At 59.5% G+C, this 23,813-nt stretch overlaps 1 protein-coding gene across 3 annotated transcripts; it reads right to left on the reverse strand.

The window, feature by feature from the left end:
- Nucleotides 1–1,690: 1,690 nt before the first annotated feature.
- Nucleotides 1,691–23,773, reverse strand: RARA (retinoic acid receptor alpha). 3 transcript variants are annotated; one of them, XM_058703743.1, is made up of 8 exons: nt 23,595–23,773; nt 9,608–9,756; nt 8,207–8,348; nt 6,026–6,186; nt 5,605–5,781; nt 4,046–4,250; nt 3,063–3,221; nt 1,691–2,455 (listed from the first exon to the last, which is right to left on the reverse strand). In XM_058703743.1, exons 1-8 carry the CDS (start codon nt 23,770–23,772, stop codon nt 2,238–2,240), a joined length of 1,389 nt encoding a protein of 462 aa, XP_058559726.1. In that variant the 5' UTR covers nt 23,773; the 3' UTR covers nt 1,691–2,237. The 3 variants fall into 3 exon arrangements, with proteins under 3 accessions (XP_058559726.1, XP_058559727.1, XP_058559729.1); XM_058703744.1 differs by lacking the exon at nt 23,595–23,773 and adding an exon at nt 15,073–15,639; XM_058703746.1 differs by lacking the exon at nt 23,595–23,773 and adding an exon at nt 11,049–11,324.
- Nucleotides 23,774–23,813: the final 40 nt, after the last annotated feature.

Raw genomic sequence — 23,813 nt, forward strand, 5'->3', positions numbered from 1 at the left:
CAGGCGCCCTAACCCACCCCAGACACAGCTTCCACTGCCACCTCCCTGGAACCCTCAGACCTCAGTGCTCGATGCTTCTTTGGGGGCAAGATTCCAGGAAAGACCTCTGGGTGAGAGGTGGGAGCTCTGAGTACTGGTCCCCCATCAGCCGTGAATTCGCTGTGATCCTGGGCAAGGGCGCTGCTCTCTCTGGGCCTTGATGTGTAGAGTGTGAAGCGTGGATAAACTTGGTCTCTGATGATCCTACAGGACTGCCACACTTGATCCTCTCAACCAGGAGCATCCATGGTCTCCTGCAACCTGTCCTCTGTGCCTCCTGCCTACAGAGTGACTTTAGGGGTAGGCAGGGGAGGGCAGGACAGTCCTTCTTGGAGGCACAGGGATGGATGGACTAGTTTTCTAATCTTCATCCGAATCTGTGTTCTTGTTAGCTTGCCAGGAGCTCCTGACCCAAGTGCCCATGCCAAATTCCACCTCTGAAGGTCAAGCGCAAATTAGAGCTCCTCTGCCACTTAGGGACCCTCAGACCCAACCTCTGGCTTCCAGGGGCTCAGGACTCTGCAGGCAGGAGCTGGCTTCCTCCTTCAGACTGAGATTGCCAGAGAGCTGAGGCTGGCTTCCTCCCTCAAACTGGGGACTCCCTGCAGGTGGGAACCGTTTCTCCTCTGCTCTCCCCACCTTCAGACTGGAGCTCCCTGACACGGGCCGTGTGGACCCCTAGACAGAGGGCTTCCCAAGGGCAGGCCTGTCTTGTTCCACCAAAGACCCCAGCATAGCAAGGCAGGCTCCGAAGGCAGCTTGCCCCCTGGTGCTCATACCTGGCCCCCATCCCCAGTCCCTGCCCACACACCAAGAGAAGGCAGCGAGGCAGTGAGACTCTGAGGCATGTGTAGAATAAATATAACTTTATTCTTTATCCAGTAGATCTCAGTGGAAAGTCCAACAGTAACAGGTGCACCAGCGGGCTCTGGGGGGATGAGACCCCAACCCCGGGGCAAGGAGGGCAGGGCAGAGCCAGCTCCCCCAGCCGGGGGGTGCAGGGGGTGAGGGGAGGGGGACCCCCTGTAGGCCCGTCCTGCGGGGCAAGGAGGGGGCACGGGTATGGGTGGGGGTGGGGCAGGCCAGGGAAACGGAGGAACTCGGGCCAAGTGTCTGTCCGCCCGTCCGCTGTGTGTGTGTGTGTGTGTGTGTACACGTGTGTGTGTCTGGGGGCCCTGTGGGCAGTGCTGGTGGCTGTGAGGCTGGGGGACGGGGCAGCTTGAACCCCTCGGCCAGCCCCTTCGCAGTGGGGGCTGGAGGGCTTCGATGATGTGAGCCCTGATGGGGAGGCAGCTCTGCCAAGGCCACAGGGCGGAGACACACACACGTGGATGTTCTGAGGACCCCCCCTTGCTTTGCCCCTGCCCTGTCTCTCCTGGTGAGCCCCCTCCTTCCAGGGGCTGCCGGAAACTGTCCACGCCCAGTGGTTAGGCAGAGGGAGAAGGGGAGGGCAGATCTTGGAAAGTTAGTACTTCACAGTTTTAAAGAGAAAACTGAGGAGGAAAAGGCTGGGGAGGAGGGCTAGGGGGTGCAGGGACATGGAGAGAGACTGGGAGCCCCTTCTGAGCCGCTCCCCTCTCCCAGGACCCACCCCCCTCCAGCTCTGGATCCAGCTCCCCCCAATACACAGCACAGATTCCTTCAGTATAAATGTGCTTAAAATGAAAATTCTTATTAAAAAAATCAAAACCAAAAAAAAATTAAAATAAAAACAAAACCAGCGAGAATTAATACCTGGGGGTTGGTATGGCAGGGTATGTACAGGGGGAACCCCCCACCCCTGGCCCACCCCCTCTGTCACCAACCTAGGCAGGGGGGGGTTCCCGACCGGGGGGCAATGGCTTGCGGGTTCTGAGTATGGGGGAGCCAGGTCCTGGCGTTTGCTGGTGATGAAGATGTGGCAAGGGGGGCAGAGGGCTGTCTTGATGAACACCAGGCCCCCAGGCTCCATCCTGAGGCCCAGGACCAGGGGTCCTCACTCAGTTCATGACCTTGCCCCTGACATCAGCCCAGGCTGCAGGAGCAGGCAGTCCATCTGCACCTGGGCCTCCATCTGAAGAGTCGTCGCCTCCTCCCTCCTGTCCCCCAGGAAAGGGAGGACAGGTGGGGGGCAGGGCTGGTGGGGGTCGCATGGTTGGTAGAAAGGCAGAGAAAAGCCAGGGCGTGGGGTGAGGGCTGTGTCCACGGGGCACGGGCGGTCACGGGGAGTGGGCGGCCGGGCTGCTTCTGTTTGAGCTGGGGCTGAGGCTGGGGCTACAGCTGCCGGGGGCGGGGGCCAGGCCGCCCCCATCCCGCCCCCCGCCCCCTGGCTGTCCGCTCAGAGTGTCCAGGCCCTCGGAGTTCTCTAGCATTTCCTGGATGAGAGGTGGCATGGAGCCCGGGATCTCCATCTTCAGCGTGATCACCCGCTCAGCCCCTGCAGGAAAGGAGGAGCAGAGGTCAGCACCCCGGCCCCCAGCCCCACAAAGCTCCAGGAGGGAGGGTGCAGGGGTGGGAGGACTGGTACTACCAGTATCAGCATCCAGTGTGGACCGAACTCAGGGCTCAGCTCTTTGACATAAGCCAGCTCTCCTAAGCCCCCAGGTCTAGGGGCAGCAGTGTTTCCAAACTCAGGCTCCAGGGTCAGACTGCCTGGGGTTGACACCGGGCCCTTTCCTAGGTGCTGTGTGTTACGGATTCTCCTACTGACACGTCAAAACTCCGTAAACACCATCATTAATTATCCCCAGGGAAACTGAGGCTCAGAGCTGTTAAGTGACCTGCTCAAGGACACACACCCACAGGGTCTGGAGGCAGAGCCGTGCCCTCAACCACCACGCAGAGGTGACACTGCCACCTTAGAGCTCACAGGCAGGTCACCTGGGCACGGTGAAGTCCAGGTGGGTGGAGTGGGGCATCGTCCTGGGCACAAAGACATGGCGTGTTGGCTCACACGTGGGGGGCCGGACTCTGGGCAGGGGCCAGGTGTCGGGGTCCAGCCCTGGCGGACACACAGGGCATCCTTCCAGGTGCGGGAGCCTCACCCTTAGCACTGATGCTTCGCAGGTCCGTGATCTTCATCAGCATCTTGGGGAACATGTGGGGGCGGCTGGGCCTCCGTTTCCGCACATAGACCTTCAGCGCCTCCAGCAGCGGCTCCTGAAGCATGTCCACCCTGTCTGGCTGCTCCAGGTCTTGCCGGTCTGAGGAAGCAGATGCCCCCTGAGCAGCTGCCCCGGAGAAGCAAGGAACACAGCCGCGCTCCCAGCCTTGGCCATGGGAGGGCGCGCTTGTCCAGGCCACAGGCTAAGCGTCTCTGCTCCTGGGACCTTCCCCTACAAGGGCAGTGGCTGGAGCCTGTGCGGCTGTGAGAAAGGCTCCAAGAGGCTCTTAAATGTGAGCAGAGAAGAACTGGGGTGGGGCTTGTCCAGGGCCCCCTCTGACAGCCCAATTTATAGGGATGTGTCCCCTGAACACGGGCGGTGCCGTCCTCAGGCAGAGGGAGGATGCCCAGGTAGGTCTCACTCCCACCCATCATTGTGGACACCAGCACAGTATGTCAAAACTCTTAACAATAAAATAATAACACCAGCAAACATTTACTGGGCCTTACTGTAGTCACACTGTGCCTTATTTATTACTCTCTTAATCCCCCCATCAACTTTATGAGGTGGAGACCATTACTGCCCCATTTTAAAGAAACGGGGGCTCAGTGAAGTTCAGCAACTGCTCAAGGTCACAAGCTGGCCAGGATTTGAACCTGGGTGGTCTGACCTTCAAGCCTTCACTCTTAAGCCCCCTAAGAGTGGCAACCAGAGTTCAGGTCTCCACTGCCACTCCCTTGCTGTGTGACCGCAGACCAAATCCTGCCCCTCTGGGTTCTCAGTCTGCCCCTCTGAGAGGGGCCTGACAGAGGCTAAGGTCCCTTTCTGATCTGACCCTGGGCTTCTCCCTGGGAAGAGACTCCGGGGGCTGCCCCACCACCCACCCTGGGCCTGACCCCCGCAGTCCCAGGCCCCCTGCCCACCTCCACAGATAAGACAGATGGCACTGAGAAGACCAGTCTCAGCATCATCCATCTCCAGGGGCAGCAGCTGGTTGGCAAATGCGAAGACCAGATCCGTGAGGGGGCCGAAGCCGGCATTGTGCATCTGGGTCCGGTTCAGGGTCAGCCCATCTGAGAAGGTCATTGTGTCCTGCTCGGGCGTGTACCGCGTGCAGATCCGCAGGATCTGGGTACAGAGGATGCACAGGTTCAGGGACTTGACCCATCCTTCCAGCACTTCCAGTACCAGCATCCCCCACAGGACCACCTGGCAGGTGGCCAACCTGTCAGACAGAACCTTCTAGAATCTTCTGCAATGATGGAGATGGCCTAGATCTGCACTGTGCAAGTAGTAGCCACCAGCTACAATGTAGCCATTGGGCACTTGAAATGTGGTTAGTGCCACTGAAGAATTGAACTAAGTTTTTAATTAAATTTAAAGAGCCACACACAGCAAGCAGCTACTGTAACAGACAGTGCAGATCTAGATCAGCTGATCTCCATCCACAAGAGAATTTAGAGGGAAACTAGAATTTTCAGGAGGCAAGGACCGTAGCAGGTTTATGTCTACAGATCCTGGGACTGGGTACACAACAGAATTCCATAAATGTGCATCAGCTCCAACCATTCCAAACCCCGATCCAGATTTGAAACTCTTAAATCTGGGGCACGGGGACAGGAGACTACCCAGAGATGCCATACTCTGCTCCTCCTGCCCCACCCCCACCAGGAAGCTGTAAGCCTTGTCACCTCCCAGGTTCCCCTACCCTGGAAGTGGCCAAGAGGGGACAGGTGAGCAGAGCCCATCAGGGATGACAAGGAGGAGAATCCTTTCAGCCTTGGCTTTGACAGTCCCCATCACACACATCCTGCCTCCAGCCTAGTCGCCCTCTGCCCCACCAAATGCCCTGTAGTCTCCTGAACCCAGCTGGTCTCACACCCTCTTGGGCCTTTCAAACCCTGCTCCTAAGTTAGGGCCCTCTCACATGCCCCTTCTACACAACCCCAAGATGCCCCCTCCTCTGGATGCCTTCCCTGGGGCCCAGCAGCCCTGACTCTCTCTCCCAAAAGGGAAGGGACAGCCCTCCCCCATCTCCAGCCAGCACTCAGCACAGTTTTATAACGTCTGTTTACATATCTGCTGCCTCCACCCACAGAAGGTTCTCAAGAGAGGGGCTGGTGTTGTGTTCACCTCTGTTCCTGAAACCCAGCTCAAGGCCTGGCCACACAGGGTCCTACGTGAAACTTTATTAGACTGAAGACATGGGCAGATGGGTGGTGGGGTGAAAGGTTCAGTGGAAAGATCAGGTGGGCGTGGATGGATGCGTGTCTAGGTGAATCGGTGAAGCATGGCACATTCAGATGCTGAGTGGCTAAGTGGACAGGTGGACACATGGGGGAGAGGAAGGGTGGACACCGGGTGGTGGGCATTTGGATAGATGGATTCCAGATGTGTGTTTGGCAGGGTGGTTATTTGAGTGGCAGGACCTTCTCCAAGGACTCGGGGGCAGTGCCCGGGTGGGCAGGGTGCAGACCCTCACCAGGATGTCCAGGCAGGCAGCCTTGAGGAGGGTGATCTGGTCGGCAATGGTGAGGGTGGTAAAGCCGGGCAGTTGCTTGGCGAACTCCACAGTCTTAATGATGCACTTGGTGGAGAGTTCACTGAACTTGTCCCAGAGGTCAATGTCCAGAGAGACACGTTGCTCTGAGCTGTTGTTCTGGGAGGGACGGGGGACAGTGAGGGCCTTCTCCTCAAGTACCCCTTCTCAGCCTGGCTCCACTGCCCCCACAGGCCTGCCCTCCACCCACTTCACTTCCTGAGAGCCCCGGAATCAGGAGGCAGCAGGAGGAAGGAGAAGAGGGGAAGGGAGGACATGGAGGCCCAGGCAGGGGTGAGGAGGGGCGAGATGGGCCCCATGGCACTGGGTGCACCCCACCCTGCCAGGCCGGGGGAAACCATACCGTAGTGTATTTGCCCAGCTGGCAGAGGGCGGGGAAGGTCTCCTGGTGCGCTTTGCGCACCTTCTCAATGAGCTCCCCAACCTCGGGCGTCAGCGTGTAGCTCTCTGAGCACTCAGGCTTGGGCGCCTCCTTCTTCTTCTTGTTTCTGTCGTTCCTCACAGCTGTGGAGGGCAGAGGCCGGGGTTACAGCAGGTGCGGGTAGTGGCCCATTCCTGCCTGAGCTCCTCCCACCAGACAGAACCACTGGCTGCCAAGGAAGTCACCCGGCCAGGCCCGGCGCAGGCGCACAGGAGCGCACTCACGGGAGTGCACGTGTGAATGCGCACATACGAGTGCACAGGCAGGTAGGGTGTCAGCACACGGCCCACCCCTCCACACCCACCTTACCCACACGCCAAGTCCTGCCCCAGCACGTGACCACAGCGCACACACCCCTTGGCCAGCCTGTGTCCCCTGTACTCCTACACAGCCACACCAGCCCACACTCCAAGTGTGCAGGTGTCCAGGGCTGAAAGCAAGTGTGCAGAGGGTCCCAGCTCCGTGCTCTGCCTCCCCCGCCCCCTACTCCCTCTGCTTCCAGGAAGGACTGGTTCCTGCCTCCACGGCCCCCAGCCCCCCTGCCAGCAGTCTCCCTGGGGGTCCCAGGGACTGGCTCCGAGCAGCTCCCCAGCCTGAAAGTGGGGGCCCGGCGGGAGAATCTCTCGGCCCATTAGCCGGGGGAGCTGACAAATCACCAGGGGCGCTGAGCCGCACACACCACTCGGCTTTAAAGAAGCGATGGGGTCGTTACCAGCCGATTATCCCAGACACACAATCACTCACAGGGCCAGTGGTGGCGCGGCTGCTGACGCTGGAGGAAGAGAGGGGGGTGGGGGTTGGGGGCCCAGGGAGGGGGCAGCGGGTGGGGGTGGGGGGAGCTGGCATAATTTGGAGATCACTCATGTCGATTCTGCAAATTCAATAAAGTGCAAGGGAGAGGAGGGAAGAGGGAGAGGGAGAGTGGGGGGGGATAATTTGGGAAGAGAAAATTGCAGCTGTGACAAGACGTTTATCATTCGGAAGCTTTAATTCTATTGAAATGGCAGCTGCTCAGCTCCGGGGCACAGAGCAGCCGGAGAGGAGAAGGAGGGAGGGAAAGGGGGAGTTGGTGATGGGAGGGAGAGGGGGTCCCCACCCTGGTCCTTCTGCGCTGAAAAGCTCTGGGAGTGGAAGGCGGCAGAAGCAGTGGGAGGTGGCGGCGCTGGGCCCTGAAGGGAAGGGTCCCGGGCTGTCACCCACTCTACAGTGTAAAGCCACCGCTTCCTGGGTGCCAGACCACGCGTCCCTTGCCTCCCAAGGCAGGAGGTGGCAGGCTGCTGCAGGGCCCCTCTGCTCCTCTCTGGGGCTCCTTGTGTCCCCCCCCCCCACATCCCCTCCCCACTTCCCTCTTCCACTGCCCTCCCCACAAAGGGCTAGGGGGTCCCGCAGCCCCCCTCCCCCACCCCATCCCCCAAGGCTCTGGCTCCATGGCAACGGCCACGCAGACAAGGAGGCGTCTGTCAGCGTCATTTATCTCTGACATCATCAATCACCGGTCACCACGGCAACACCCATGATTCAACACAAGAGGGTCTCCCTGTCCAGCCCTCCCTCCTTCCCTCCCTCCATCAGGCCTCAGCTGAGCCCAAACTGGAAACCCCCATTCCTCTGGGACCTGAGAAGTCCCAGTTCTCTCTTCCAACTCTAGGTCCCAGGCTTCACCAGACAATGGCTTTTAAATCCCTGTGCCAGCCACACACACCCCCAACAACACACAAATACCAGCCAGCACCCCTCTGTGCAAGCCCTCCCCTAAGGTGCACAATCCAGAGGGCCTCAGGTGTGCCTGAGCCCCGCCCCAAAGCGCAGCGGGGCCTGGAAGCAGACACACATGCACGCGTGTGCGAGCACACACAGCCAATTGCATGCAAACGGAATGGCTGCCCACACACAGACACACAGCGGGCTAGAGGTGCAGACAGACGCACACGTCCTTGCAGCTGTACACAAACCGTCCTCAACCATGAGCCCGCACACTGCACCACGGGCACACGCGCTCTGGTCCACACACACATTATCCACCCGCCCCGACTCCCATGGCCTTTTAGGAGCACGTCGGGCCCTGCCTAATGCAGAGCCGGCTCCTGGCACCGTGGCACTCACACTCCTTGGACATGCCCACTTCAAAGCACTTCTGCAGCCGGCAGTACTGGCAGCGGTTCCGGGTCACCTTGTTGATGATGCAGTTCTTGTCCCGGTGACACGTGTACACCATGTTCTTCTGGATGCTGCGTCGGAAGAAGCCCTGGGTATGGAGGAAAAGGAGTCAGGTCAGCCGCACCCACGGTGGGAGCGTGGCGGGCCTGCAGCCTCGGCCTGGAGGGTGGAGAGCCACGCCACTGCTGTCCTAAGCCCGACGAGGTGAAGAAAACAGTCCCACAAAGACACCCCCAGAAGAATCCCAGTGCCCGCCTTAACGCTGCAGGTGGGCAGCGGTCTTCCCACAACCCATACCCACATGCCTGGCTTTCTCCCTCCCAGGGAGAAGGATCTCAGGGCTGCTAGTGAGTCAAGAAAAGGGGCAGAGGGGACTAGATGGGAGAGAAGCAGAGCTCTGGAATCCACAGCCCCAGGCTCAGAGCACAGGAGAAAGAGGCCATAGAGGGACATACGCAGGCTAGCCAGAGAGGTGGAGATGCACACGTGATCGGGAGTAAGGCAGCGAGACACATGGTCACCGACCAGGCAGATGTCCATGGTCACAGGCAGACCTGGGCTGGTCAGAGGCTGCACACACAGGCTGACCAGAGACAAGCACCCAGGGACAAACTAGGAACAACCAGACAGGACAGGCGGACACACACATCCGAAGCCTTGTGCTTTGCCCTTGTCTTCGCCCCGCCCCTGGGGATAGCCACTCCACGCCGAGGGGCAGCCTCAAGCCATGCAGCTTCTGAGCCCCAATCTCTGGGGAAGGAACCAATACAGAGGCTCAGGCACAAGGGAGAGGGGAAGAAGCCACACCCACAGCTGCTGGGAAGGTGGCAGCCTCATCTGCACTCTTGAGCCTATTGTGGGCACGGGGAAATCCAGTCAGACCCCGGGGAGCCCACAGCCTGGGCACCCGAAGGAGGCCAAGGCAGGGCGCCTGCTCCTACCTGCCTCCCGCCAGGCTGCCATGGTGAGGTTCAGGCAGGGCCACTGGGGGCAGGCCTCCTGGGTTTCCAGCCAAGACCCAGTTGGCAGCCAGCTCACTATGGCAACCTGGGTGGCAGCAAAGGGAGTGCACACCCTGGCAGCTAGAGGATGGAGACAAGGAGAGGGGCTCAGGCAGAGGGGGGACCTCCGGTTTGGGGGCTCCTGATCATCTACAGGAAGGTTCTAATGCAGTCTCCCTCTCCTCCAAGGATCTGCCACCTTCTGCACAGAAGGAAGCAAGGGCAGCAGTTTCAGAGACATCCCCCATCCCCAGCCCCCCACCCCCAGCATACTCCAGGACGAGGCAGTGGGGACATCCCATTTATCTAATCAGGACTGTCCTTCCCAGTGACCCCCTCAACTCACCTTGCAGCCCTCACAGGCGCTGACCCCATAGTGGTAGCCTGAGGATTTGTCTTGACAGACAAAGCAAGGCTTGTAGATGCGGGGGAGGGGGGGTGGCGAGGGAGGACTGGGCACTATCTCTTCGGAACTGCTGCTCTGGGTCTCAATGGCTAGAGAGAGAAGAGGGGAGGAGCAGTTAGAGACCCAGGTCACCATCCCTAATACCGTACCCACCCTGCCTCTCCCAGCCCTCACCACTGCTCCCTGGGCTCTCCCTCTAAGGCAGGGACAGTCTCAGGAAAGCTGGGACTTCACAGCCAGACGTGGAGAACAAGGCTGCCAATGAAGCTTCCAGCACCCCATCACTCCTACCTACTCCCCCAGCACCCCGCCTTTCAAAACCAGAAAGATCAGAGGATAAACCATCAGATTTGTATGTAGACATAGCCACACTTGGGGGTTGGGGACAGGAGTCAGCCTGGCTCTCAAGCCCTGGCCCCATCTCCCCCAAGTTAGGAAGGAGTTAAGGCCTGATGAGGAGGGAAGGAAGAGGACACAAGCTGGGGGCAGAGGAAACTGGGGTCAACAGGATATTCAAAGCGGCCACTCCCCCACCCCCTCTGCTTCCGTTCCCCCCCTCCACCCCTCAGCCAGCAGCCACAGCCCCTCCTCCACCTAAACAATCCCCTAGCCAGGGACCCAAGGCAGGGTGTGGAAAGAAGATTTGCCAATGTTGGAGCAGAGCAGGTGGGGATTCCCCTGAGATAAGCAGGGGGACCCCCGGAGGCAGGGAGAAGACTCCCTCTGGACCCCGGAAGCCCACTGCTCTAGGTGCCCCCTATCTAGGGGGGAAGCAGCATGACAAAAGGGGATCTGTTCTTATCAATGCTCTGTCTGTCTGCCCTCAATACTATGTCCGGGTTACTACCCTCCTCCTCTCTGGTTATTCAGCCCCAAGAGGGCGGGGGGGGGGGGGGGGGGGGAGTGACCCAGCCAACAGGGGCAGCCCCCACTAGCCAAATCCTCCCCAGTGCCTGGCTCCCTGCCCATCACCCCAGGCAGAACAGAGCTGGGTTAGGTGGGGGCTGTCTGTACCCAAAGCCTGGGCAGCTGGGGGTGTATCATGCTGGATGAGAACTGTGACCCGAGGCAATCCCAGATTCCCAAGGTGCCACCCGGCATCCCCCAGAGGCCTTTGCCACATCTACTTGTCCGGGGCCAAGGAGGGGCAAGGATGCCTCCCTGAGCAGGTAGATCCCGGCCTCCTCCCACACCCCAGAATCCTACCTAGTCTCCTCCCAAACTCCAGCATGCAAGGTTCTGGAATTCAAAGGAGCTCAGGGCAGCTCCTGACCCAAGCACCTTATGGCCATGAATCACATGACCCCAAAGTCCAGACACAGAGAAAAGCAGTAGCCGGACACTGGGGGCTGGCTGCGTACGACCACCGCCCCCACCTTACCTGCAGACACACCAGGGACTGCCAGGCGGCTGATGACAGGGAACCAGGCCAACAACCTTGGCAGGGTTTTCCTGGCTCTTTGCAGGACCTGGGCACCACTTCCCTGGTCAGCCTGGTTGACCACCACTGCCATGGTCCCGTGCCCCGTCCCTGCCCAGAGACCAGCCTGCAGCAAAGGAATAGTGGATGCCCATACCCCCACCAGTCCACAGCCTGTTCACTGACCTCCCCTGGCTCTCTGCTTCTCACCCCAACACTGAGCTGCCCTGGCCTGGTTTTCCCCCCACCTCACCCTCTCAGAGGCCAGACAAGCAAATCAGACAGGCGAGAGGCCTGAGAACAGCTGCTGGGGGGGGGTGGGGTTGGGGGGCCTGGGTGAGGCCAGGAGGCAGAGGGGTGAGTGACAAAGAAGCTCTTTGTTGTGCTAACTTTTTCCAAGACGTAAAAGGAGTAACAATAGACAATCCAGACTGGTTGTGGGGGGGGGGGTGTCAAGGACAAGGGGGTATGTGGGGGGGACCATGGCCTAGAATCCCAGCTTGCTTTCCAATAAGCAGAGGATGAAGGCACCAACCTCCCCTCCCCTCCGCATCCACCCTTTGCCCTGGCCCACCTCCCCAAAGCCCCACCTCTAAAATGGGCCAGACAGGAGGAGAAGAAAGGACAGATGGAGCTTTGGGGTACAGAGTGGGGCAGAGGGAAGGGAGGGCATAGGGAGACACACAGGATACCGTGACGAGGGACAGACAGCTCTAAGGCCAGGGACTGACTAAAGGGGCAAAGGCCCATAGAAATTTGGAGCTAAGGCAAAGTCCAGAGGATGTTTACAGAACTTAAACGCATGTGCTTTTTAAAATCGTTTTTTGGCAGGATGGGAGAGGTGAGCCTTGGTGGGAGCTACAGTCTGGGCTGGGTGAGGCCTCCCTGCAGCCCACCCCACTGTGGCTGGCTGCCTCTGAGGCTCTAGCATGCTCTGCACCCCCACCCCCTGCACATCCCCACCTGTCACCCAGGTAACACTTTGGAGGTTTTGCACCATGCCCTTTGAACCCAGAGCCCTGGCCCAGTCTCCACCTCCCAGCCTCTGGCCAACAGCCTAGTGAAGCTGGGCCTGGCGGGTGGGGGGGGAGGGGACGGCACTCTGGGACCCTCCTTGCAAGAGTTAGGAGTCGGCCTTACGTCTGCACACTGGACCTTTGGGGGAAGGACTGCCAGGGCCTGGCCCCTCCCTGCTCACCTCCCTCCCAAGAGGCCCCAGCCCACAAATCTCTCCTCTTCCTGAAGGAGAAGGCTGCAGGAGCACCACACCTTCTCGGCTCCAAGTGCCCGAGGGGGAGCGCGCCCTCGGAGGGCTGGAGCCGGCCCAGGAAGACAGGCGTCCCCTCCCGCCAGAACTGCCAGGTGCCCCTCCCCCACCCTTGGCGGGCAGGGGCCAGGAGGCAGAGGCACAGCGCTCCGGATTCCCCACGCCCCAGAGCCGTTCGCAGGCTCGCACAAGGGGCTGGTTTCCTGGAGGAGATCAGCAGGAAATCAGCCGGGCCCCTGGCCAGCGGCTCCCCTCCCAATCCAGCTGGCGCCCGCTCCTCCGCAGCTCCCCTCGCTGCCCCTGGGGAGGGCTGGGGAGGGGGCACAGGGCCCCCCTGTACTGCCCCCTCCTCCCTCCCCGCGGGGGAGGGTGGGGTGGCTCTGGGCGTAGGGCGGAAGGAGGCCCCTAGCCCAGCGCCCCGATAAGCATCTCTCCCCCTCCCCCCACCACGGGCATCCACGTGCTTCACATTCTTGGACGTCTGGGAGCGGGCGGAGGCGTGAGCGGTGAGATTGGTGGGGGGACAGATGGGGAGCCGCATCCCGTGTACCCCTTGTCCTCCAGTGCCCCTCCCCCCAGTAGGGTCTCTGGGGATGGAGGCGAGGTCCCCACAGGGCCCTGCGGGATTGAAAGATCTCCTTCCACAGCCAGGCTGCCCTCTTCCCACCTTGCATGCAGGTAGCAGGAGGCAGTGAGCAGGCTGGAGGGCTCCTGTCACCATAGGACCTCCACACACACCAAGGGATTCCTCCCAAGACAGTGGTGTGACCCCATGTACGGCAGGGTCAAGTCACCACCGGAAGCCTTCAGGTCTTTCCTGCGCCTCAGAACAACTCCCAGCCCACAGCTTTGGGACTGAGCCCACTGGTACCCCCACTGAGGACGCATACACACGCCTACAAAGGGACCTTGGAAACAGGGAAACCCAGATCTCTAGCTCTACCTAACCTGACAGGGTGTGGGAAACAGCCCTCCACTTCCCTATCCCGAGCCTCACCAAACTCAAGGCCTGTTGGGACCCCATGCTCCTCCTCCCCAACCAGTTTGGGGCCAGGGAGAGCTGAGCTGCTCCCGTGGGGTAAAGGAAGAGATGGGGGTTGGAGCCCAAGGTCTCTGATCCCAGCTTCCCCCTAGTCTTCTGGCACAGGTGGCCAAGGTGGTGGAGGGGGTGACCACAGCAGCCGTGCCCCAATTATCCCATTGCAGAGGAACACCTTCCTCCAGCTGTGAAAAGTGGGGAAAAGGGTCTTAGTGTGGCACTTCTTACCAATCCCCTTTGGCCAAAGTCGGCCCACTCACACACCCCCTCCCTCCCACGGTAGGCAGCCTGCAGCCTCCCAGCCACTCAGCCCCAGAGGCAAAGGTCAAGGGGCAGGACAATAGGAAAAGCTCCAGACGAGGTGGCTCTGGGAGGGGTACAGGTGGGGTGTCTCTTCACTTCAGGTCTCTCTTCCTAGAGCAAAGGGGCTGGGGGCTGCCCTTCAACCTTCTCCAATCTGCTGGGCCCCTAGAGACCCACTCCACCCCTCCTCCCAGGCAGGCAGCAGGGAGGCAGCCAGTCGGGACGGTGGGAGAAGCTCCGGGGAAGAGTTGAGCCCCGAGCTGGGAAAAGGAAGAAACCCGAGCCAGGTAACAATAGCCCTCTAGCGCCGGCTCCCTCCCGCCCAGGTACACTACCTCACAGCTGGGTAGGAACACGCCCAGGTGTGCACCCCAGGCGCTAGCTCTCGAGGGTGCACAGAGCCCCTCCCTTCCAGAAGAGCCCGAACCCAGACGGAGGACAGCGGGAAGGTGAGCTGGCTGCAGGGCTCCAGGGTTCAGCACCCCTCTTAGGGTCAGCCCAGTTCCCTGCTCCTATCCCTAAGCGAAAACAGGGTAACAAAAGGACACAGCTGGGTTGGCAGGGAATGCATCCCTCATTTCCAGAGCAGCCCCAGACCCACAAAAAACAAACTCATTCCCAGAAAACAAACCAGCTTAGGATTAGTAGGGAGGGATTCTTTCCACCAGAGCAGCCTCTCCCTGCCATTCCTGAGACAGAAACCTCAAAGATGCCAGCCAAGTGTCCAGGGACAGGACAACCCTCATATGGACAGGTGCCCTGCCCAATGTAAAGAGTTGGTTAGGATGGCAGACGGGTGTCAGTGAAGTTGCCCCTTCCTGCCACACCCCACTGCCAACACCAAAGACACTAAGCGCTCCCCGGACAGGGACTCTAATGACACAAGGGCAAGGGCTGGGGGCAGCAGCTGTTGCACAGGAGGGGGCTCTCCCCCAGGCTTTGACGGGTGGGACCTGGGAAGGAGGCCCCTCCTCCTGGAGCAGATAAGCCCACAGATAGGACCTTTACCCCACCCTCCAGGGTGGGAGAAAGGACCACTCTGCCGTGAAGCTACTGGATTCCTAGCAAGAAGATACAAAGTGGAGGCAAAGGGCTCCACTTCCCCTGCAAGAAGTAGCAGAACAGATGAACGAATGCTTCCCGAAGGGAGGAACCTCTAAAGTTCCTCAGCCCTAATGTAACAGAAAGAGCACCCAGGGGTTACTTGGGAGGGTCCAATTGTCCAGCAAGGGCACCCGAGTTTCAGCAATAGAGACGGGAAAGTAGAGACAAGACCCCCACCGCGCCCCAGGCCCGCATCCCCAGTGGGAGTGGAAGCTCCACCACCCACCCCCAGCCCCAGCTCCTACAATAGGAGAGGGGAGGCCGGTACCTACAGTGGTTTGAGCCATTCCAAAGCGGAGTCCGGAGCGGGGTGGAGTAGGGACCAGGGGCGGGGAGCCCTTTCTCCGGGAGCAAACAGGCCCGGTTCTGGTTATAAAAATCCACCACCAGGAAGGGATTGGGGGTGGGGGTGAGCCCCCCCACTTCCACACTCTCGTACATCTTCCCCGCGAAGACAAGAGGTCCGGGCGGGGAAGTCCTGCGCGCCGCCTCTCTCACTCAGCCGGCGGCGCCATCCTCGGAGAGCAGCTGGGGGCGAGGGGCACGTCCCCCTCGCCCCGACTGGCGACCCGGGCCGGGGGCCGCCCGTCGCCCGAAGTCCTGCGTCTAAGTCGGCTGGCCGCTCCGCCAGTCCCAGGTGAACAGCGGGGAAGTTGTGTGCGGGGGCCGAGGGGGGGTGTCCCTCGGCTCCCCCCGGGAACGCCCGGCGGAGGCCCGGGAACTCAGCGGCTCCACCTCGAGGGGGCTCCCGTCTCGAGTCGCATGCTGTCCTAGGCAGAGTCCCGCGGCTCCCCAAGTGCGCCGGTCGGGGGCGGGATCGGTGCGGGGCACGGGGGGGTGGGGGGTGGGGGGTGACGCCGGGCACTTCCTCCTCCCCGGGGCTCCCGGGGCTTCTCCCGGACGAGGATTCCGGGTGGGGGTGGGGACCCCGCGCGGCTCCGCCTCCGCCAGGCCCGGGGCCGCCGGCCGACGCTCGGTCTCGGAGGTGCTCGCCGCTGCCCCCTGCCCGGAGCCTGCGCGCCCCCTCCCCGGCGGTCCCACCCCCTTTCCTCCGCCCCGTCCCGTCCAGGCACCGCCCCTGACTTAACCCTTGCCCGGCGGGTCGGGCGGGCGAAGCTCAGGGAATTGACAGGGAGAGGCGGGCTGTGGCGTGCGAGTGGGGGGAGCCTGGGAAGGGGGAGGAGAGAAGCGGGGACGGAATGGGGAAAGGCTACAGAGGAGTACGCGGAGGACGGACGGAGGCAGGGTACGCGGAGAGGTGGGGGCTGGCGCTGAGGCAGGAACGGAAGAGGGGCGGGAGTCTACCCCATCCCAGTTCCGGCTCCCGGCCTCCCAGTGATTCGGTCAGTCCCCGGCCCGGCGCTGGAAGGGGAGAGGTGACGGGGCGGGGAGGAGGGGGTGGTCCCGGTGTCCTCCCCCTAACACACCCCCCACCCAGCCCGGGCCTCATTTGCCTAATGTAATGCGGCTGAACTCTCGCTGAACTCGCCTGGCGGCGCCTCACCTCCGGGTGACCCACCCACCGCTGCCCGTGACATCACCCGCTTGCCAGCCCGCTCGCGGGGCTCGCCCACCGGCCCCCGGCCCCCTCAAGCCAGGCCAGCGTCCCTGGAGCCGCGGAGAGTGGCCGCAGGAGGCGAGGGACCAGGGCGCGCGTGAGGCGAGGGACCAGGGCGCGCGTGGCCAAGTGTTAGCGCCACGAATGCAACGTGCAGCGTGTGCCGAGTGTCCCGGGTGTGACATTGTGCAGCTCAGGCGTAGTGTCGGGATGAGACACCCGGCTTGTGTCATTGTCTGTGACATCATGTGTGACTCCGGCCGCCCGCCCGCCGGAACCCGACGCGGCAGCGCGTCTGCTTTGGCATAAACGCTTGCAGAAGGGGCTCTCCTCCCCACGCTCTGCGTGCTTCCGGCGAGCAAAGCCCCGCCCAAGGTGTCTCCCAGCGGCGGAACCAGGATTGGCCCCCCACCGCGCAATCCAGCCCCGGAGAGATAAGAGGAGGGGCTGGTGCCTTCCAGCTGACCACTTCCTCCCGGAAGCCCTCGGGATGCCAGTTTCAGTGAAAGAAAGGTCTAGGTTGGGTAGGTACGTGAAGGAGGGAGATGCCCCTAGAGGAGAGGGTATCCCTGTTACTCCCACTAACCCTGCAGCAGAACTCCCTCATTCTAAAAAAGGATGGGAACTGACATGCTTCCCAAGGACATTCTTCTAGAAGTCAGGTTCTTAATCTGGTCATTAAATCTTCACAGCAACTCCAAGAGATAAGGGGGCATTATTCCTATTTTACATATAAAGAAACTGAGGTCTCAGCAAGGCTAGGTGGGTTGTCCCAAGTTCACACTGCTAATAAAGCTAGAGTGAGTATTTGAACTTTCTGCTGCCAAAGCCCATATTCCCATCATGCCAGGCTGATTCAAGAAAAGGTATTTTCTGAGCACCTCCTATATAGATACTCTGGTGAGTCTGTTCTAGCAGACCTTAAGGAGCAACAGCCATTAAGCGAATATATATATATATATATATATATATATATATATATATATATATGTAATTGCACACAGATAATTGGTATTTGGAAACAACTATAGTATGCTTTGAAGGAGAATTAATACTGTAGGTACCTAATTTAGGTTGAAGAGTCAGGGAGGACCTCAAGGCAGAGACCTAAAGAAAGTAGAAGTTTGTAAGTTAGTCAGGCAAAGAGTAGGAAGGAATGCGGTCCCAGTAAAGGAAGGAGCCTGTGCAAAGGTCCTGGGGTTAGAGATGTTGGTGAGTTCATTCACGGTACTGACAGAGGACTAGGGTAGAGGCAGCGTAAAATTCAAGAGGAAAACAGACACAAGACCAGGCTGGAGAGGTGGGCAGAGGCCAGACCAGGTGGGCCTGTTGGCTTCAGTATGGCTTTTGGATTTTATCTTAAATGCCAGGAGAAGCCACAGAAAGCTTCCCAAACAGAGGAGAAGCAAGATCTGATTTACAGTGTTGTAAGATCTTTCTAGCAGCTGTGTGAAGAATGGACTGTAGGGGAGCAAGAGAGACCGGTTAGTAGCTGCTACAACAGTCCAGGCAGCATAAAAGGACAGGGGGAGGGTAGCCAAGAGCACTCTGGTGTGTGGCTTTGCAACAGCAAAGTTCCCAAGACTGCGAAGTACAGACATCTACTGGTCTGGCGGACGGGTGGCTGTGGGGCTCCAAAGTGAGGTCCCATAAGTGAAGTCTGGGCTGCAGGTGGAATGCTGGGGTCTGGGGCACATATGCAAGCCTTGGCAGTGGTTGAGTGATGGGGAAGAGGGCAGACTGCTTCCACAGCCTTTGGGATCTTTCCTCCCAAACGAGATAGCTCCTGGGCACCAGTTATGTGCTAGGCTCTGTGTTCACTGCTGCGAGCTACTAAGGGATCTGAGACTGTCTCTGCCATCAAAGACCTGGTAACTGGGAAAAGATCTCCCAAATGATTACAGCTCACGGCAGGAACTAGGCAGGAAGAAGTCACTTCGTGGTAGAAAGATGAGTGTTACAAGAGAAAAAAATGACACACAGGTATTCAAAGGTGGGAGAGTGTAGTGTGGAATGGGAAACATCTGTGAAGGTTTCTAGGAAGAGGATGTGAGGGTTTCTGGATTCAGGATGTTCCTTAAAGGATGGTAGGATTTCTGGAGTTGGAGAAAGGGAAAAGTCCAGGTGAGATACCTGTTCTGGGCAGCAGCAAGGTCATGAGGCATGTCAGAGAAGAACACAGTTTCCTGAGGCACAGGGAGAAGAGGGAAAAAGGAAGGTTCTGGTGGCCAAGGGAGGGCTCCAGCCACAGCTACCTGCAGGCCTGAGGTCCAGGCCTCCTCTGCTGCTTCTCTGTGACATTCCCCACAGCTCCTCCAGGACTGTGTGTTTAGCAGGCCCTCAGCAGGTATGGGCTGAACTGAACTAGCCCCCACTTGTTCCAGGCCCCCTCCTGTCCCCAACCCCATCTGGAGGGGATCACAAACAGAAAATCATGAGGCCTGGACCCAGACGTGGGGTCCCAGTATAGGGTGGTCATCCCCCAAGACAAGGGCCCAACTCCACCCACCTCATCATCACTGCCCTTGCAAGATACTTGAAGCTCACCCAGGCTCAACAGTCAGCAGGTCACTGTGGCCTCATAGCAACTCACCCAGCCAGGAACGCATTAAGGGTCTTTCTTTGAAGAGGATACAGACTCAGAGAGAGGATAGGTGACCTGCCCTAGGCTGCACAGGAAGAGCAGTCTTTTTTAAGATTTCTGTCCATGGTGCCTTGGTCTGTGGGCTGGTTGAGGTTCTCAGTAACCCAGAAGTCAAAATGGGGAGGCGAGAGCCTCTATATCTGATCTAGCCAGGGCTGATCTAACCAGTCTACCCTGGGACACCCAGCTCCACTGGCTGTGCCTGACTCCATAGAGGAGGAGGAGGAGGAGGCCACGTGGGCACTGCCCCAAAGTGATCTGGAGAAGGGAAACACTTCCTCTTTCTACAGACGCTACCCCCTAAAGGGTAGTCATAGCCTGCACTGGTACATCCCTGTGGGCACATGGCCCTTGGCATGGGGTGGACCCAATGTCTCAGGTCCTGCCAGCCCAAAAGGAAGACAGGCTTCCTTCCCTGAGTCCTGCCTGAGGGAGCTCATGCATTATCACTGCTACCAGATAAAAGGTGAGGGGCCCCATTTTCATTCAAAATCCCATCCAACAATCTTTGGCTGACTCTGCATTTTGGACCTCTGGAAAGGCACTGCTAGCAATACCCTCTCTCCCTGGGCTGTCTCTCTTATTGTCCAGGGAAAGAGTGGACGGAAGGGAGGGTGGGAGGAAGAGACTAAAGGAAGGGAGTGGCAGAAGAAAGGAAGAGGGGCTCACTCCCTCCTTGGTCTCCCCAGTCTCCAGGCACACACACTATGAATATGTAGACAGAAAGGAAAAGTCTGGAGCCAGTCTTTTGGGGTTCCCATCTCTAGCTCCTCTACTGATTGCTTCCAACTTCCCTGCCCCCACCCCACAAATTGAAACAAAATAAGAATAACAACTGTGGCTTTTACACTCTGTTCCTACAATGTCTGTCTGGAGGGGGACGGGAGGATTGCCTACTGAGCTCTGCAAACTCCCGTGGGCTGCAGCGGGCAGATTAGGGGGTGGGGATGGGTGTGAACAGATTGTATCCACAGTTTCCAGGACAGGATGGAGATCTGGCCCAGGCCTCTTAGGGCTCTTTGCCTCCAGCCTTCAGGATCCAAAACACAGAAGAGGGGGTGTGGCTTGGCTGCCTTCCCTGACGCCCCCTACTGGGGGAAAGCAGGAGGTTCCTGGGCAGAAGTGGGACTCAGCCATAAGAGAGGAGGTTTCATCATTGGCCCTGACAGACCCCTCCCCCCCAAAGGCTCCCCCAACCCAGGAGTGCCCACCACCATACCCTCCTGCAGCTGCCTATCTGGATGGTGGAAAATAGGTCAGCTTTACCGCTCACTTAACCCAATCACTTAACCTCCACCCACACCAGTTCCTCAAATACAAATGGGGATAATAACCCTCTCCCAGCACCATAGAGATAATCTGGGGCACATAGTACGGGCTCCACACATGTCAGCATCCAGTTCTCTCCAACTCCTCCACCTAGAAGGGACCTGGGTCCCCTTTTCACCGTGGTAATGGTACCACGCAGGAGACAGCAAGGATGCAGACGACAGGATGCCACAAGCAGACGCAGAGCTGAGAACATTACGTCGTCGGTGATCTTGCCTAATCTCAGCCTTTGAGGGAGGTTCTGGTAATATCCCTGTTTTACAGACCAGGAAACGTGCTCAGAGAGGTTATCTCACGCAGCTAAGTGGCAAAGCCAGAACTCAGGCTCCACTACAGCAGGTAGCCCACACGGATTCCTACAGTGAGCAACAAAACGGGCAGGTTGGTGTTCCCCACTCCCCACATCACCACCCCCAGCCTGAACTGGCGATAAGAAGAGACGCTGACCTCCCGAGACACACAGCACAATCCGCAGACCTCTCCTTTAAACACTCTATGCCCTAAGTCACCGCCTCCTCCAGCACACATACAGACTGACCGCCCCCCCTCACCAGCTCTGGATTTGATTCTCCCAAGACACGCTCAGCTCTGACCTTCTCACCCCATACACACAAGCCATTAACCCCCTTCCCAACACACACTCAGCCTTGACACCCCCACCCCTAAAACACACACAACCCTGACCCTCCCCACAATGCACACAGAATCTCAACCCTCCATAGTAAATACCAGTCCTCAGAGATCAAGCCCCAGGGGCTCTGGGGAGGTGGGGAGGGAATCCTGTCCCATCTCTGGGGCCTCTTACTCTGACTCCCTGACAAGAGTAAGAGAAATACCCCTTCCCCAACAGTGAGCCAGACCTGTCATTCCACAGGCCACTGGGTCTCTGAAGGATACACCCAAGACACCCAAGGTCCAGCCTCCACATTACATGGGAAGAGGGATGGGAAAGGGAGGGGCACTATGCAAACACCTTTGTTGGTGGGAAATGGGAGTAAAGAGCCTCCCATTTGAGGCTTCCTACAAAAAAAGGTGACCATTGCTCTCTGCAGGAATGGGGGCCACCAATGTCTACCTCTCCTAGGAACTGCCTGACCCCTGGCACCAGCCTCATGGCAGGGAGAGCAGAGAAATGAGGCTGCCTCCATCTCCAACACATATGAATTTTGATCTGTCATGCTTCACTACCCAGGGCTGAGGAGCTTGGGTCACCAGGCCACCCAGCCCTGCACAGAAGGAGGGGAGATGCCTGGTTCCCTGAAGCCCATGGCTACACCCCTGGTCCCAGAGTAGGAGAATGGCAGGGAGCAGCTCAGAAGCTGGGGGTCTAGGTAGGAAGAGAAGTTGTTGTTTACTAGGAAGAGGGGAAGGGTAGGGAAACCCACAGGCTCACAGAGGGAGGGGGCAGGAAAGGAGCATTGCCTAACCTGGGTGGGGAAAGCCAGAGAAGGCTCCACTTGCCCAAAATGTGGGCACCCCGCCCTGGGGGGGGGGGAGAATGTTACCAGGGTGGGAAGTGGGGGACCCGGAAGCCCTCCCCACCCACCTCTAAGAAAGGGGAAGAAGCTTGCAACATTCAGAGGACATAGCATTTGCTCTTTGCTCGTCTGACACAGGATGGCCAAGAACCCAGTCCACCTCCAACTCTGAGCAGTGTCTGGGGCTTTGTTCCCATCACCTGGGGAAGGACAAGTTATCCACAGGTACCAGGTTGCAAGCCCCCCACGTCTCCCTCCCTAAAAATCCCACCCTGGCAGGAAGGAGACACTCCAGTTACTCCAGCCAAGAATACGAATTCCAGTGTCTGTAGACAAAAGGAACCACAGACATGCCCACAACCCCAATTCCATTCCCCAGCAACCCTGAACCCAGAGACTGGCCTCCCTGGCCACCTAGCACGGACTGGAAGACTAGGCCAAACTCAGAGTTCCCCCAACTCCGGGTCACTGTGCCACCCGCCACTGCCGTATGAGGACAGAAGAGAGGGAGGAAACAGAAGGTAGAGAATGAATGGCATTGTGGAAACTGAGGGAGTATCTGCCTGCCCTCTGGTCCCAGGCCAGAAAGAGGGGGAGCCTGTAGGAACAGACACGGAGCCCCTGCTCCAGCAGCCGGTGGGGCCTGGGAGGGAGGGGCCGTGGCGGAGCCAGAGGAGGAGGTCCAGGAAGCGGTGGTGGCGGTGGGCAGACGGCCAGTGCGGGCAGCGAGGCGCCCGGCCAGGGCCTGCCCCAGGGACAAAGAGACTCCCTGGCTCCGGCGAGAGTGTGCTGCCCCCACACTGAGAAGGGGGCACTGACCCAGCCCAGCCGGGCGCACAGGGCAGTGGTGCCAGGCAGCCTGCCAGGGGCTGTGGGAGGGGCAGTGGGTGCCTGGGGCAGGATGTTCAGTCCCCGCCCACCAGGAGAGGTGGGACACGTTTCCCAGGTCAGCAGCTGACCGACCAGCCAACCGTCCATGGCCCATTCTGCTGCTTCCAACCCCTCCCGCCCCAGGCCAGGCCCCTGCTCCCTCCTCCCCGAGCCCTGGCCTGGTGCCCAGCTGGGCCCTGGGGGCCAGAGTTACTGTAAGCGGCCTGGCAGGCCCGAGGCCTGGACTCCGCCAGCTGGCCATAGCTGCTGCCACCTCCCACTACCTGGCTCGGCCAGCCGGGGAAGGGTACCGAGACCCCTGTCCAGCCAACAGGCGACCCCCGTGGCAGAGGGTGGAGTCACAGAGAAAACACAGGCCCTGCCAAGACCATGCATGCGTGCACAGCCAGAGTCCAGGCTGGGCGCCCCCTCTTGGGACACTGGCCCTGGCCACCAGGCAACCGTGGGCGGAGCTGGCAGGGAGGGGAGAGGTGGGGGGGCTCGTCAGCCTCCAGGGCAGTCTGCGCCCTCAAGCTCTTTCCTCAGAGGGGTGGGATGGAGGTGGGGTGCCACTGTCAGGAGAGTTGCCATTTCCACCAAATGTCAAGAGGTGTGTTTACCCGCCTCCGGCCTCTGTGTCCAGTCCTCGGAGCTATTTATAAGGCCCTCAAGAGCACAGCACAGGAGAGGGCGCCAGGAGCCCCAGGGAACGGCACGGTTGCATCTCTCCCTCAGCCGCCCCCAACATCAAACAACCACTGTTACCAGCCTGGAGCCACCCCACACACACACACACACAAAGATGGTCCCCCTCATCTAGAGAAGACACGCAAAACAGATGTGCCTGGAGGCCAAGCCCTGAGGCCTGCCGACGCCACATCCCCCTCCCACCAAGCCTCCCACCACCCCACTTACTGGCTGGGGATGGTGTGCTATAGCCGCTGACTGGAAGCTGGTGTTGGAGAGTGGTCAGGGCGCCTGGTGGAGAAAGTCCACCCAGCATTGGCGGGAAGAAGAAGGCGTAGGGGGGCACCGGGTACCCATTGAGGTGCCCTCCCCCAGGTGTTGGGCAGGAGCTGCTGTTGCTGGCCATGCCAAGCAGCCACAGTCAGAAGGGTAGGCAGACAGTCTGGC

This window comes from Neofelis nebulosa, chromosome 16 (assembly GCF_028018385.1).
Source record: "Neofelis nebulosa isolate mNeoNeb1 chromosome 16, mNeoNeb1.pri, whole genome shotgun sequence".
NCBI lineage: Eukaryota > Metazoa > Chordata > Mammalia > Carnivora > Felidae > Neofelis > Neofelis nebulosa.